This window comes from Chinchilla lanigera, unplaced genomic scaffold, assembly GCF_000276665.1.
Source record: "Chinchilla lanigera isolate Chin_1 unplaced genomic scaffold, ChiLan1.0 scaffold00002, whole genome shotgun sequence".
NCBI classification, from domain to species: domain Eukaryota; kingdom Metazoa; phylum Chordata; class Mammalia; order Rodentia; family Chinchillidae; genus Chinchilla; species Chinchilla lanigera.
The window spans coordinates 47,354,125-47,369,358 of NW_004955403.1; the positions used below are offsets into that span (position 1 = coordinate 47,354,125).

The 15,234-nt window shown below is 37.0% G+C and overlaps 1 protein-coding gene across 3 annotated transcripts in view; it reads left to right on the plus strand.

Moving 5' to 3' along the window:
• Window positions 1–15,234, plus strand: part of Adam28 (ADAM metallopeptidase domain 28) — a 104,659-nt gene that overhangs the window by 49,414 nt on the left and 40,011 nt on the right. For 2 of the 3 annotated variants that reach the window (XM_013514049.1, XM_013514042.1), the window contains exons 3-5: window positions 9,240–9,343; window positions 12,083–12,159; window positions 14,913–14,991. In XM_013514049.1, coding sequence (XP_013369503.1) covers window positions 9,248–9,343; window positions 12,083–12,159; window positions 14,913–14,991 — 252 coding nt within the window. In that variant the 5' untranslated portion in view covers window positions 9,240–9,247. Of the gene's footprint in view, window positions 1–3,347; window positions 3,503–9,239; window positions 9,344–12,082; window positions 12,160–14,912; window positions 14,992–15,234 lie in introns of those variants that run through there. The other variant, XM_005373705.1, reaches the window with a different exon arrangement.

The window sequence follows — 15,234 nt, forward strand, 5'->3', positions numbered from 1 at the left end:
GCTCTGTGCATGTATAAACTTTGTCCCTGTAATTGAAGCTTTACCCTCAGGAGTGAGTGTAGTAGTAGTCCTTATATAACAGATGTTAAATAAATATTTAGAGACCAAACAACCTCCTTTTTACTTGCACTCCCACATCTAATTAGTAAGTAAAACTCATCTGTTTTGCTTCTTAAGTATTTCTCAAATTTGCTTCTTAAGTATTTCTCAAATTTGTCCCCTTCTTTCCTTCTTATTTGCTTCTGCCTAAATTCAGACCCTTATTCTTCCTTCATTTGTACTTCTATCTAGTTCCTTTTCTCCACTGTAATCTGGCTTTGGCCAGATTACTACTGGCACAAAGCTAACTGTGCCAGTGCTCAAATCCTACTTCCACCAGTCCATACTTCCCCTGGCAGCCAGGAGGCCTTGTCCTGTTTGTGTCAGTCAGTTGTCCATTATTGGAACAAATACATGAGGAAAGGCTTGTAAAGAGGGAAGCTTTACTTTGTCTCACGGCTTTGGAGGTTTCAGTCCATGACCAGTCAGCCATATTCCTTTTGGGCATGTGGTAAGGCAGCGCACCATGGTGGCGGCCATAGCAGAGCAAGACTGCCCTCACCTCATGGCCAGAATAAATGTAGGAAGAGGGAGGAGCTAAGCCTAAAGACCTCCCACTGCCACTGCCCTTAAATTCTCTACCCCCTCTCAACAGGGCCAGGGTGGGATGAAACCACTGCCACATAGACCTTTGGAGGATACTTAAGATCCTATGTATATGTGTATTTATATATATATAATATATTATATATAATATACAGGTATATGCATATATTATTCTTCTATATGTATAATATGAATCTTCAATATATATAATATGTATAATATTTATAATATGATAAAATATATTTTATCACAGACTCTGCATGCTATTAATGCTTTTCATCCTCTGCTGTGGTGTTTTTATTTTACCGTACAATAAAATGTCTATTGTCCACCCATAGGTTCTTCTTCCTGCTGTTCGTTTTGTGTTAGAGTAGAGTTTGGCTAATCAAGACAATAAAAGCTATAAATGATAATGTTACGTCTGTTATCAAAAGAGAAGGGGGAAAATTAAGCTGGACATCAAAATTCATCCATTCATTATCAAGCATTCATGAAGCTTCATAAGCTTCAAGGGAATAATCCAGGAAGCAGAGAATGAAATTCATTTGAATGTTAGTAAAACTTCTTTCCTATTAAGTGATTTTATAAACATAACTCTAGGGTCTGAAGACTTACCCAAAACTATGAGAATGATAACTTAGTTACTCTGGTAAGTCATGTCACCACTGCAAGACACTGGAAGAGAAATGAGGAACAACTGGCAATTTAAGTTCCTCTTGTATCACCACACACGCTATTATCAACTTTTCTTCCACTAGTGCATTTCTCATCTAACAGGCAAGTTTGTAAGTTGCTGCACTTGTTAGAATGCTCCTGATCTTTATTTCTTACAGTATCCAAGTTCAGCACAAGCTGTTTTACACCTAGTTGGATACCTTCCTATTCCCCCAGATATTCTTTCCAGCAACACTACCAAAGCATTACCAGTCACTATCTGATGAGCTATGATATGCGCACTTCACATTTTGTCAAAGTTAACTCTTGACTAAGCAAGTTAATTCTGTAGTGGCCTCCAGGATGCCTTCCCTGCCCTGTGGCACAATGGCCAGTGACATCTATCCAAACTCGATCAAAGAACGGAAGAGAAGGTACTGAGATTATGCATGGCAGTGTCCACCTCACACAATTCGATGGTAATGGTCTCACTAGTCTCTATCTCTAGACCATAAGTATCTCAAGAAAAGTGATTGGGTTTTTCAAATGTGATCTCAATGTCTGACACATACCAGGTACTAATGAACGTGTATTGAATTAATGGAGAAAAAGCAACTTAATGAAAAAATGGATGTATCCTTTCTGTTCCCCAGAAATGACAAAACTGTAGAGCTTAGCTTGAAAGGGCAAAAAATCTGTGAGAGTTTTAATCCTGATGGTTGAAATCCTCAATAACTAGATATAAAGTTTCCTGTGGTTGCTGTTTGCTGCTCTTATGATCACTTAAAGGAATTCTTTTTTTGTTAAAATAAGATGCTTCAGAAACCGTAAAATGCTACATGATTTCAGTGGACTCAGAGTGGGGTTTCTGGTGATAAGTTATTCTCAGATGTATTTCTGTGCCTTAGGAATCTTATCAATAGAAATAAGACTGTGTGTATAAGTCAGCTAAGCACTTGGGAAACATTGAAAGGTATGACTAAGAGCTCTGACAACAATCTAGTTCAAATTCCACCTCTGCCACCTTCTACAGAAGTAACTTGAGCAAGGTGCTTAATCTTACAATGAAGACAACTGCATCTTAATCTTTTGAAATATTTTAGGGATTTACGCTCCATTTTTTAAATACAAAATGGAAGTAAAATAGTATTTGTAGTAACAAAGTATGCTAGGAGTAATACAATTAATATAATGGATTTAAGAGAGGCCCTGGAACTCAATAAGCAGCTCAGTTAATATTTGTTATTTTATTAGTTATGTGGTAAGCTTTCTGTACTCAACTACCATCAGTTGCTGGCCCAGAAATTTCACACTGTGGGTCTTGAAGTCTTCTGTCCCCAGCCAGGATCCTGGTTCTCACTCTGAGGATCTGAAAAGCCTTGTGTCTGTGTTATTCCACTGTCTGCATTCTTATTTCAGCATAATCCAAAACTCCCTGGGAGCACCTTTGTGTGAGAATATAACACGAAGTCATTGGAAATCAGAATTTTACATAACCATTAGACTGAACCAGAAATTAGTCTGTCAAACAACATGCATATATGACAGAAAAACAGCATTCTCAAGAACTTTTTGCCTAGCTAAAATGTATAGATAAAATATTTTAAAATATCTATTATATATACACCACATGAATTAAGTACATAAAATGTATACAACACGTCTTAAATGCATATTCTATATTATATGCATAATATATAATACATACTATTATACATTATTCTATATAAAATATGCAAGGTACAGAATACAGACATACGCCTATATACGTATTATATATTATACACATAATACACATATAGAATGTACATGATAAATGACTAACACATACATCAGGATAATCAAAGCAGTCACCTCCTGTGATTATATTGGAAAACTGCTACTTTTGAATGGGGAATATGAAGAAGGAAAGAGGAAACAGTGGTTCACGGTGAAGGGATCTCAGGAGCAGCCGAGGCAGCCAGGACTTCCGCCCGCCTTGCCGTGGCTGTAGGACCACGGCTCTAAGGTTGTGCAACACCTTCAGTAAACACTTCCTGAAGCGAGACAATGAAGCAGGGAGTTTCACGGCGTCTCACTTCAGCGGAGGCAGGGGCAGAGCTGCAGCTCGGGTGTGAGCCAGGGCAGGCCCGCGCTGCCGGAGGCCCCAGCATGTGGCAAGGGACTCTGCTGGTGCTCATGCTCCTGCCATCTCCAGCTCCAGGTAGGTATCAAGTCTTCCGCAGGTTGTTCAGTGTGTCAGAGGTCTGCTTGGTTGTCATCTACTCTCCGTAGTTGTAGTGTATAAAATATCTTGGATAGTCCTTCCCTGCCATCAACAAATTTTACTAACCAGTTGGGCTGGTTTTAAGATGTTACTTGGAGGCTGTGGCTGATGTAAAAACAATGTAAAGGAGAGAAAGGAGAGGCCTTGAAATCACACTCATGTGTCTGATCTCTGAATATTGAGAAATGAAAGTGAAGATTTCAGGTGGCTTAATTTAAACAATGAATATGATCTTTGGGTCCAAAAATGGAATTTATTGAAACTCATCTTGTCATTTTTTTAGTGCCTCAGAGATACACAGATCTGACTGGTGATATCTGTGGAAAGCCTTTAAACAGAGTTGCTATTATTATCGGGGTGGTTTCGTTCCTTATATTCTATTGGACCACATATTTTTCAGTCCTTTTATTTTTAACAAAAATAAATCTAACTAGTTGTAAATAAACAACTGACCAATTTTATCTTTGTAAGGAGTTGTAATTTTACTTTACAATGATGTTGCAGTTAAGTGTAATTTGATAATTCACTTTTATTTCACTGGTTTACACACAATAGTTATGAAACTAAAGGTCTTAAGAATACCTTACTTCTAGCTTGTCTCACGATTTCTGAATAATTTGAAATTCGATTTTTGGATAAATGAGACTCGATAGCACAGTTCTTTTTCCAGAACTTAAGTGAGCACATTAGCTGTAAATTCTGGGATCCTCCCCTGGTAAACCTTTTCTTGGACCTTAGAATGCTTAATGGGGATAGAACAAATTGACAACAAAAGATATGGGTTTTGGGAAGGAAAGATTTTCTGCTATGCACTCAGTCTGTACAAGGTGACTAAAAATGGTTTTTGCTACCTCTGGCTTCTGATATGCTTGTCAGACTTGTAGAACTTTTACTTAATATCCTTAAATAGAGGACTAATGGTAGGCTTTTAATTGCATGGCTGAAAATTCCTACTGTTTGAGTAAAAGTTGATAACAATCTTATTTCCCTATATTTCCCAGAGATGCTGTCCCCCACGGGTCTTGGGGATTCCATTCTTAAATGAAACCTAAGAACTGCTTGCATCCTGTCTTTGTGAGCAAGCACAAGCCTGCACTACTGAAATCACCCAGCTTGTTGCAGCGGACTCCAGTATGTTATAAGAGGACAGAGATCCACTGGATCCACTAAAAGTCTCTTCTGTCAGTATGAGGCACACACATTCCCCGTGTAATTGGGTACCCCAGCTGTTTCTGCTCCCCAGAGTTAGTCATTCAGAACATAGCAGCAATGATGTGATGTTCTCAGAAATCTTGCTTCAAAATATGACAGCACCCCCCAACTAGTATGTATTGATGGGAACAGACGGTCTGAAGGTGCCAGGTGAGAATGGGAAGGAGGGACAGACAACTACACCCTTTTACCTTCCACCCTGAACAGGAAACGGCTGCTTTTCTCTCACTTCCCGGTCTGTATTAGTGAAGGTCTCTCCTTGATCACTGAAATACCTGTTAATACTCCTACGAATCTATTTTCCAGCAGAACGAAAGTGAAGCGATGTTCAAATCTCACTTCTCCCTTTCTGTTTCTCTATATTCATCATCACTCCCAAAGCGTGTGCCCTTCTGACCGTTCTTTTTGCCCAGTGTAGTTTTACTTGAAATACAAGAAGGTGTAAAATAAGGCCTGAGGTTTCTAACGAGCTTCCCAATCCCATGAGAAAAATTACTTAATGGGATTTTGTTATAGGAAAAGAAAAGCAGAAACATTTGAAAGCACATGACGGGTGTCTGCGGCATGGGGAAGTCAGTGGGTGCATTCACAAAGGTGAAAATGTTACTGTAGGTTGGCAAAAGACAGCAGAGAAAGTACATTTTGAAATTACTTTATTTCAAGTTTGCTGTTCTTTCGTGGTATTTAAGAGGACAGGACAACCCAAAACTATATTCCACATAATCTCAATACCCAAAATAATAGGCTTAATTAGAATATGATTCTTCCTCACCATTTCTACTCACATGTACTGTGGGAAGTTTAAAATCATGGGATAGTTTGAAAAGATACAGAGAATTTCTGGACTTAAATCCAAGTCATTACATAAATCTTATTTCAGGGCTTGATGCCATATCTCTGTTTGGAGTGACATTGCTTTAAAGACACTGAACAGGGCTGGGGATTTAGCTCAGCGGCAAAAGCGCCTTCCTGGCAAGCGCAAGGTCGTGAGTTCGGTTCCCGGTACCGGAGAAAAACCAAAAAATAAATAAATAAATAAATAAATAAATAAAGACGCTGAACAGATCTGAACAAAAATGAGAATGTTAATATTATGTACAAATGTCTGAATCTCCAGTGTAGCACCCCAACATTAGCAAATAAAGTAGCACTCCAGGCCAAAGTCTGTTATATTTTCAGTCTTCATGAGCTTTGGCTTTTCTAAAGATAATGAACAGTAATACAGAGACAACAACAAAACCAGTTATTCAACTGAAACCAAAGTGATAGTTTTCTTTTTCTTGATGCAGTTTTGCTGGACAAAACTAATCTAACATATGAGTTCTGTGGGAGAGAGTACGTATTAAAATAAATTAGTAGAAACTTATTGTGTTACACCTGGATTTGTGTAATCCCTGGGTGTCAGTTAGCTGTGTTTGTTCCATCAGCTTCAAAATACCTAACGGCATTATTCATCTGGCAGGAGACATCTCTAACTCCATCCACCAGAGGACGGATATTGAGGTCTGTTACATGTGATAGGTATCTGCTGTGTAAACTGTTGTATCTCAGATCTCATCATTTCAGGAGCTTTCTAGTTTTCAGGAAAATAAGATCCTTCAGGGGAAATTCTATCTGCTTTCTTTAGAGTACTTACTGTGTTGCAAGAATGTGGAATGAGCTGGAAATTTATTTATTTCACACTGAAAAGACTGAGAAGTTGCTAAAGGTTGCTGGAAGATATACCTTTCTATTTGGTTTGCTTTCTTTGTTCTGGTTTTCATTTGGAAGAGTTTACCAGGAGATAAAGAGTTGCAAGTACATTTTATAACTAATATACGTATGTTGGGTCCGTATTTAAGAGTCAGTTGGTAAGATTTGACTTCACGACACGTGAGAATTCAGAGACTACTTAGCAATGTAGAGATCAGAAAACACAGCAGAGAAAATGGGGGTTAAGTAGACTGACCTCTTTCCCATCTCACTACTCCTGAATATGGTGTGGATTATCACTTCCTGTTTTTATACAAGGGTCAGTTAATAGTTTATGACCCAAAAGAAGTTTGGACTAATATGTCCTGTTGGAATCATATACATTATAGCTGAAAACCATTAATACAACATTTTAAAGAAAGCTGCTGAGGACATATCAGTGACATATGGCTTCATGAACTCAATATCAATAGGACTAACTGCATTGATTGGACACCACCACACATCAGCAGCATGTTGGTGCCTTAGGGTGTTCTCATTTTGTGTCACTGAATTAAAGAAGGCAGCAGTAAATTGTGTCAATACCACTAGTTAAATTCTGGCAAGTCTTTTTTTTAAACTCTAGGCACCTTACCTTTCTGAAGTAATTATGAAAATCTAACTAGATAGAAAGAAATTCATTATTTAATGTTCCCTTAAATTTTTTGAATGTCTCTTCTGGAAAGGTTTTATAACTAATGTAATATATATTTATTAAAAAATAAATAGGAATAAAATGTACCACAGATTATCTCCATGACAAAAAGAAATAAGTAACTAAGAAACTTGTGATGTTATCCTTGAATGTGATGATGTGATAAGGCTTTTTTTGTTTTGTTTTGTTTGTTTTTGTTTTTGGGGTTTTTTTTTGTTTTTTTTTTTTTTGGTACCGGGAATCAAACTCACCGCCTCACGCTTGCTGGGCAGGCGCTGTGCCGTTGAGCTATATCTCCAGCCCGATAAGGCTTATTTTATCATAACTCATTAGAATTTATTTACTCAAATGACCATGCCCCTTAAGTGTTATAAGAGAGTGTATTTATTTGCATGTAATTGTAGAATACTTGATAAAGCATTAGGTACCATTTAATTTTCCTCCTCTTTTCAAACACTTAAACTCAAATAAAACCTAAAATTGAGATGTTCTTGTGTCAGTACCATGGCTTTAAGTGTTTTTGAAATGCTTCAAAAGAGTAAATCTCAGGCCACTAAAAGAAAAGCTCTTTCATTAACACCCCATTTTTAGACTCAAAGAGTTCTTAGACAACTTAATTACCTTTTCTAGTTTTCTAAGATACATGCATATGGCTCTTGAGGGATCAAATCAATTAAAGTGGTTGTAAAATGTCAAAATTTGATATTGCTTGATACATTTGAATTTTTAAAGAAAATTTAAAGACATGAACATTTTGTTACCTGGGAAATCATTGGGATAAACTAAAGCAATAAAAATCCAGCCCTCCCAGGTGACTGGTGGACAGATAATGAATAGTGAGCACCTCAGTTCTGTTTGTTTAAAAGTCAATCACATTAACATAAATTTATATTATTATAGGAGTTAGGCTCCAGGAATTCTTCCCACTAAGTTAAACCCTCAAACCTTTTAAAAAATTTTTAATTTCAGACAGGGTCTCACTAAATTGCCCAGGCTGGCCTTAAATTTTAGAGCCACCTGCTCAGCCCCCCAAGTATCTGGGGTTAAATGTGTGGGTCATCATGCCCAGCTAGGATCCAGGACTTTACTGAGCTAAGACTACATTCAGAGAGCCCTCTAATCATTAAACAAAAAGAATAAGGTGTTTCTAGTCCCTATCTTCATAAATTGTGGGTAGGTCCTGCCTCTTTCTTCTGAATCCCACTGCAGTGCCTGTCCTGGGTAGACCTGCAGCTGTTGACCTTTCCTCAGCTGCTGCCTTCCATACAGGAACCAGATCATGTGGACAAATGAGAGAAATTAGAAAATCTAGTGCTAGCTTTGGGAAAACTGTGAATCTCTCTGTCTTTATAAGACTTACAAAAACAATGTGTTGATGTGCAAATAGGTTTTATCAGGTGACCTTCCAATTCTCTTTTAGTACAATTGCTTGCTCAGAGAAGTTCTTCCAGGTCAGTGATTCTGTTCAAATTCTTTGCTTCTCTAATTTCCATTTTTTTTTTTTTTTACTTTTTTTGTATAAAAATTAAAGGGTTATTTGTATTGTTAGTACCAGCCCATTGTATGAATCCACTGGTAGAGATTGTTCAAATATTGCTATGGGCAAATTCAAGAAAAATCAGTAGAATCAGAAATAATATACTTACCTTATAGCATTTTTATAACATGGTATGGTTTTCAGAGTGCCTTCTTTCAATTATTCTGGGACTCTGTCTTCTTAGAGGATTAGTTTACCTTCAGCCTCCCTTTCCTTTTGGACTCTACTGCTGCTCCTCCTTGGGGATCCAAGACAGCAAGAGAAATGAGAAAAATCCAAGAGAAATGTTGTCATTAAATCAAGAAACACTGGCCATCTTTTAGTGGCAAAGTATTTAAAGGTATAGATTAAAGAGTTAAGAGAAAGAGTGGATTTCTGACATTGTCTATCTTTCCTGATATAAGCACACTGATCACTGCATAAGACCTCTGTGTGTGACACCCTTCATTTTGAATACAATAAGTATTGCCATTACTAAGACCAGTTTATTTCTACTCTGTAGCTAAGTATTCCCTTTTCTTTTCCCTTTCTCCCTTCAGTAAATGCTATGAAAGAGCTCCCTCAGGCAAAGAACTATGAAGTTGTTTATCCAGTAAGACTTCATCCACTACATAAAAGAGAAGCCAAAGAACCAGAAAAACAGGTATAGTTTCTGATTTATCAAAGAATTCTGAGTTGGAATAAATGTGTAAATAATATATATCTCATGTACATGTTGTTTTGGCTTATATCTGGATGTCACCCCCAAAAACCTCATGCACTCCCATGGGTGCGGCTTCTGGGAGTGACTGAATCATGTGCTTGTAATCCTGGACCATGGGTGTGTGATACTGGATTAGTCTAAAGATTGGTTTAGCATTATTCTGGGTGTGAAAGGTAAATTTACTAAAAAGGGAACACCCACCCCTGAATGTGGGTGGAGCCAGCCAATAGGCTTGCAGCCTTGGTGGAATGAAAAAGGAAAGAAGGAAGTCTTCTTGCTTCCTGCCTGCCATGCTGTGGACTGTTTTTCCTTTGCCATGCTGCTTGACCTTGGAGCCAGCTGACTATGGACTGAAACTTCTACAAATTGTGACCTAAAATAAACCTTTCCTCCTTTAACTTGTGCATGTCTGGTATATTGTCCCATTAATGAGAAAGTAACTAAGAAATATATATATATATATATATATATATATATATATATATATCCTACACAAATCTGATGTGTCGCATACTTTGACTTTTCAAATGTTATGTCTCAGACTTAAACAATAATATGGATAATATTTGTGTTTGGCATTTGACCTTTTAATCTTCCTTATAATCTAAAGTTCCACCCTTACGTTTATTTTACAAACCAAGGTTCTGAGAAATAAAATAAACTGACCCAGTTATCCCAGTGTATGAACTTTAATATAATATGAGTATTTATTCTGAACACTTCCTAAAATTATATAATTATATATAACTTATTTTATCTGTGTAGTATCTATCTATCTATCTATCTATCTATCTATCCATACCCATATAACTATGGCCATTCAAAAACAGAAAAAAAATAAAATGTTGCAAGTGAATGTATGCTTACATACTAACCTGAAATTTATCTTTTCTAAATTGGCAGCATTAAAATAATTTGTATAATTCTTAACAACTTAATGAAACTATACATTCTCAGCCAATATTCCCTGAGCAAACTTACTAGTTGCAAGGGGAGAGCTTTAAAAATGTCCCTTTTAACAACAATGTTGTAATTACTTACATTCTGAAGTCATTTGTTGAAAGCAGAGAAGATACACACAATTGAGACATATCTTATAAATTTACAGAAATATTGTAAAATGCAACCTCCCAGGAGCACACATTCCACTATGGACAAGGTTCTTTACAATATTTCTTCCAAAGCACATGTATAATAGCAGAACCCAAAGTAGACACTGTTTCTCAAAATAACTATCAAGAAAATATTTCTCCTGAGCTTAATGGAATTTACATGCACTAGATTCTTCTTCAATATAGCTTTCTTCAGGTGACTTGTTGTAGCCTCTTAAGATTATCATTTACCTTTTTCTGAATATTTTGAGGAAAATTTGGATACAGTTGCAGTGCTTCTCATCATGGATATTAAGTGATTTCTCCACCACTGTAAAAACAAATTTTAAAATTTTGTTTGCAAAAAATTATTTGATACTACATCATGGACCAGTCACCGGAACATGCTAGATGATCAGTATTAATTTTCCAAATGTTTGAATAGATGGATGTGATTGATGTGATGTGATTAACATTTGTTGTAGATCTATTACTTGTCTAGTTCATGACTCTCTCGAATTGCTGCATGAGCCTCAGTGCTTTTCTGATCTAGGGTGAAAGTGTATGGAATCTCCGTGCATAAACCCAGATACACAGAAACTTGACGTGCTTTCTCTTAATGTGGAATTAATAATTATATTGTTTATATCGTATGCAAACTTTGAGATTTAAAAAGTGAGGCAGGATGCAAACTCTAACTCCAATCTAGAGATTTTACTGACCTTGTCCTATGAAGTCCATCATATTATAGTTTTTATGACTAAGTTCCAAGGCTTAAATAGCTTCAGTTTTTAATAAATATGCCTATTTTTTTCACTTATCTTTCTCAATAAACCTGCTTCTCAACCTAGGCATTCTTTTCTTAACAATATACTTATTCCTACCTCTATTTCTCATGTTATGGATTTCTTGCTACTCAAAATGTTTATATTTAAAAAGTAGCCCACCTATATGTTTTGTGAGGTTAGTGTGGCCTATTTTTTCATCTATTAACAGAGCCTTTCCTCAGGTCATGCTTCAGTCATGTCAGAATTACACAGTTTATCTCTGGATTTTTAAAAATGACTGATTTTAACTCGGTAGTGATGGCGTGTGCATGTGTGTGTGTTTGCGTGTGAGTGTGTGTGTATATGTGTGTGCCTATGAGAGGGAATGCAGCTTTCTCTTCTGTTTGGAAACTGTCTGGATTAATTGAAGGTGTTTTGTATATCTTTGAAATGCCCTTCCATCTCCTTTCCCCTTGTCTCCAACTTCTGTCCTGAGATATAAACATTTGTTCCATAAACACTTGTTGATTTAAAAATCTTTACAAAGAATATTAATTTTACCTTGTAAAGAATGGCTCTAAAATTCTCAGGTCCTTTATCAATTTAGTTGACAAAACTGTTCGATCTGTTCAAAGGGGAAGATGCAGATGCTTGGTATCTTATAGTCTAGTAAGCAAAGAAATGCAAATATTGCGGGACAAGGATTAAACAAATAGCAGTAGCCAAATACATATTTGTGTGTACCGTGCTCGCTTCGGCAGCACATATACATATTTGTGTGTACTTTTTAATTCACAGAAAATGTCTGTGCATTTTTACAGAAACAATTTGAACTTGAATTAAAGTATCAAATGACAGTGAATGGAAAAATTGCAGTGCTTTACTTGAAGAAAAACAAGTAAGTATTTTTAGCTCTGATATCCTCATCTGGAAGAAGTTAAGGTGTAGAAATTGTGCTAATTGAGTGTGTTACTACTTTGGGCTCTCACTAATCAGTTTCCCTTTCAGCTGATCCAAGTGAGTAATTTTTTCTACCGAAGTCATAGAACTACATTGGGTAAAACAATAATTCATCGACATTTTGATATTTTAGATTTAAAACACAGTGAAGGAGGTGAAGAAGACATACATTTTATTCTATGAGAGATAAAATGGAGAGATCCTAATGTATTTTTCTAGCACTTTAAAAATTTCCTTTACATTATTACAATTGATTATTCTAACACTGGAATATTACATTCTAAAACCATGTAGAGAAATAAACAAGATATATGCAAGGGAAATAAAACTCTAGTGCCAAATAAAAAGTTAGCAGCAAAGCTGGCCTCTCCCTGTTCCAGCACCAGTGGTTTTTCTATCCAGCAATCCACTTACCTATTTTCCTCATTTATTACATTATCCTATTGTTCCTTCATTTTCTTCATGTGGTAGATTAGAATTCAAAACATCTTCAATGCCAGAAGAGCCCTAACTCCCCAGTGCCACAGATCTCACCCAGATCTTGATCACCCTGTATCTTTTTTTTGTGTGTGTGGTTTTTTTTTTTCTGGTACCGGGAATTGAACTCATGACCTCGCGCTTGTCAGGCAGGCGCTATGCCGCTGAGCTAAATCTCCAGCTCCAATATCTTGACTATTTCTAAACTAGTTTTCCCCAAATCTGTGCTTTTAACCCCTGCATCATTCCATGCAAGCTAGCAGGATTTTCTCCAAAAAACTAGTTTATTATCTTTTGAAAATCAACAAAATAGACTGAAATGTGGACCCAGTGTGCTATAATGGAAGTTGTATATACTTTGGATTCAGGCCAATCTGAATATGATTCTTTGAAATCTTTATCCTCATATGGAAATAAGGAAAGTTATATTTATCTCATAGGACTGAATTGAATGATGCACATTACATTTCTAACACTCTGCCTGCTCTAGAGATCTTCTCACCTTGCCTCTTTTTTAAAAAAAATATTAATTATTCATACAATATGGAATCAACCTAAGTGCCTATTGATACATGAATGGATAAACTGTGGTATATGTCGATGTGAACACAGTGATATATTATTTACTTTCAAAAAAGAAAATACCACCATTTGCAATAACATGGATGGACCTGGCTGCCATTATACAGAATGAATAAGCCAAGAATACAAGCACATTGCATGATGTCATTTATGGGTAGGACCTAAAGAAGTCTAACTCACAGAAACAAAGGCTGGGGGGGTTGCTGGTGAAGAGAGGAGGATATGGGGAGGTGTGGATCAAAAGGCACAAACTTTCACTTGTAAGTGAGTCATTTCTGGATATCTACTGTGGAGCATAGTGTTTGTGGTTAGTAATAATGTATTTTATACTTGAAATTTATTGCTAGAGTAAGTCTTAAGTATTCTCAACACATACAAACAAATATGAGGTGGCAGATATGCTAACTAGCTTGGTTGTGCTCATGATTTCTTTTTTTAATTTTTTTCCTGTACCGGGAATCGAACTCACGACCTCACACTTGCCAGGCAGGCGCTGTGCCCCTGAGCTAAATCCCCAGCCTGCTGTGCTCATGATTTCATAATGAATTTGTATATCAAAACATCACATCATACAACTTAAATATCTTCAATTTTAACTTGTCGTGAATACCTCATATACACATGCACACAGACACATACACATACACACACACAGACCGTCACCTTTCCACATCCTCAAAGGATTGGTTCCAATACACTCCAAGGCTACTAAATCTTCAAATGCTAAATCCCTTTTATAAAATTGCATAGTATTTGCATAGAACCTATTCTCATCCTTCTGTATATTTTAAATCATCTCTAGATTGCTTATTATGCCTAACAGAATGAAATGCTCTGTAAATAGTTGTTATTTTGTATTATTTAAGGAATACTGACACCAAAACATCTGTATGTAATCAATTCAGATGCAGTATTTTTTTTGCAAATATTTTCCAGCTCAGATTGGTTGTAAACTAGAATGTGGAGGCCATGAAGATGGGTGGTTGTCTGTATACACACATCCAAGCTACTATTTTTGGTCAGTAACGGAAAGAATTTTAAGAGACTTAATGAAAGTGCCAGAAGGACCCTCTCTATCCAGTTTGAGTCTGTTCCCAATGAGCTCTGCTCCAAAGTCACTGGGAATGAGAAGGACTTGGGGAAAGTGTAGTTATCCCAGAGTGGTTAGAAGCGTTTGTTGGTCACAAACTTCATTTTTATCAACGTTGAGATTCTCAGTTCTGCATCTTCCTAAAGTCCCTCCTCAGATAAGCCCGCAAAGTCCCATGAGAAAGCAGGCTCTTTCCACCCTGCTCAGAAATGTCCCTGCCCTGTTTGTCTTTCCAAGTTAAGCAGTCTTTTTGAGACAGGGTCTCGCTATGCGGTTCAGGCTGGCCTTCAGCTCACTTTGTAGCCCAGGCTGGTCTCGAACTCACAGTGATCCTCCTGCCTCAGCCTCCCGAGTGCTGGGATTACAGGCATGCGCCATCACGCCTGGCAAGCAGCCTTTTTGTACTTGCACTTGTCTTGAGCAGTCCAAAGTAGGGGTTGGCAAATTATAACTTCTCTTTACACCCTGAAAGAGCTCATTTTGATCAACAGGCTTCACTATTAGTGCAAGTAACGCTATTCTTTTTTTTTTCCTTTCTTCAGGAACCTTGTTGCTTCAAACTACACGGAAACATACTATAAACCCTCTGGAGAAGAAGTCAGCACGAGCCCACAAATCATGGTATAACAGGCTCCCAGATTCCTTGTTAATGGGACCATGACCCACAGATCTAGCACAGTGTCCTTGCCAGGCAGATAGAAAGGAAAGAACATCTGCAGCCTTGAGATTTTTTTTTTAATCAGCAATAATAACTTAACTGATCTTCTCACTGTCTCACATTTTATTCAGCAAAAATGCATTCCTTGACAACCCTAGTAACCTTTTCCATATTTCATGGTAGGTGGGCAGAAGGAGCATGCTTTT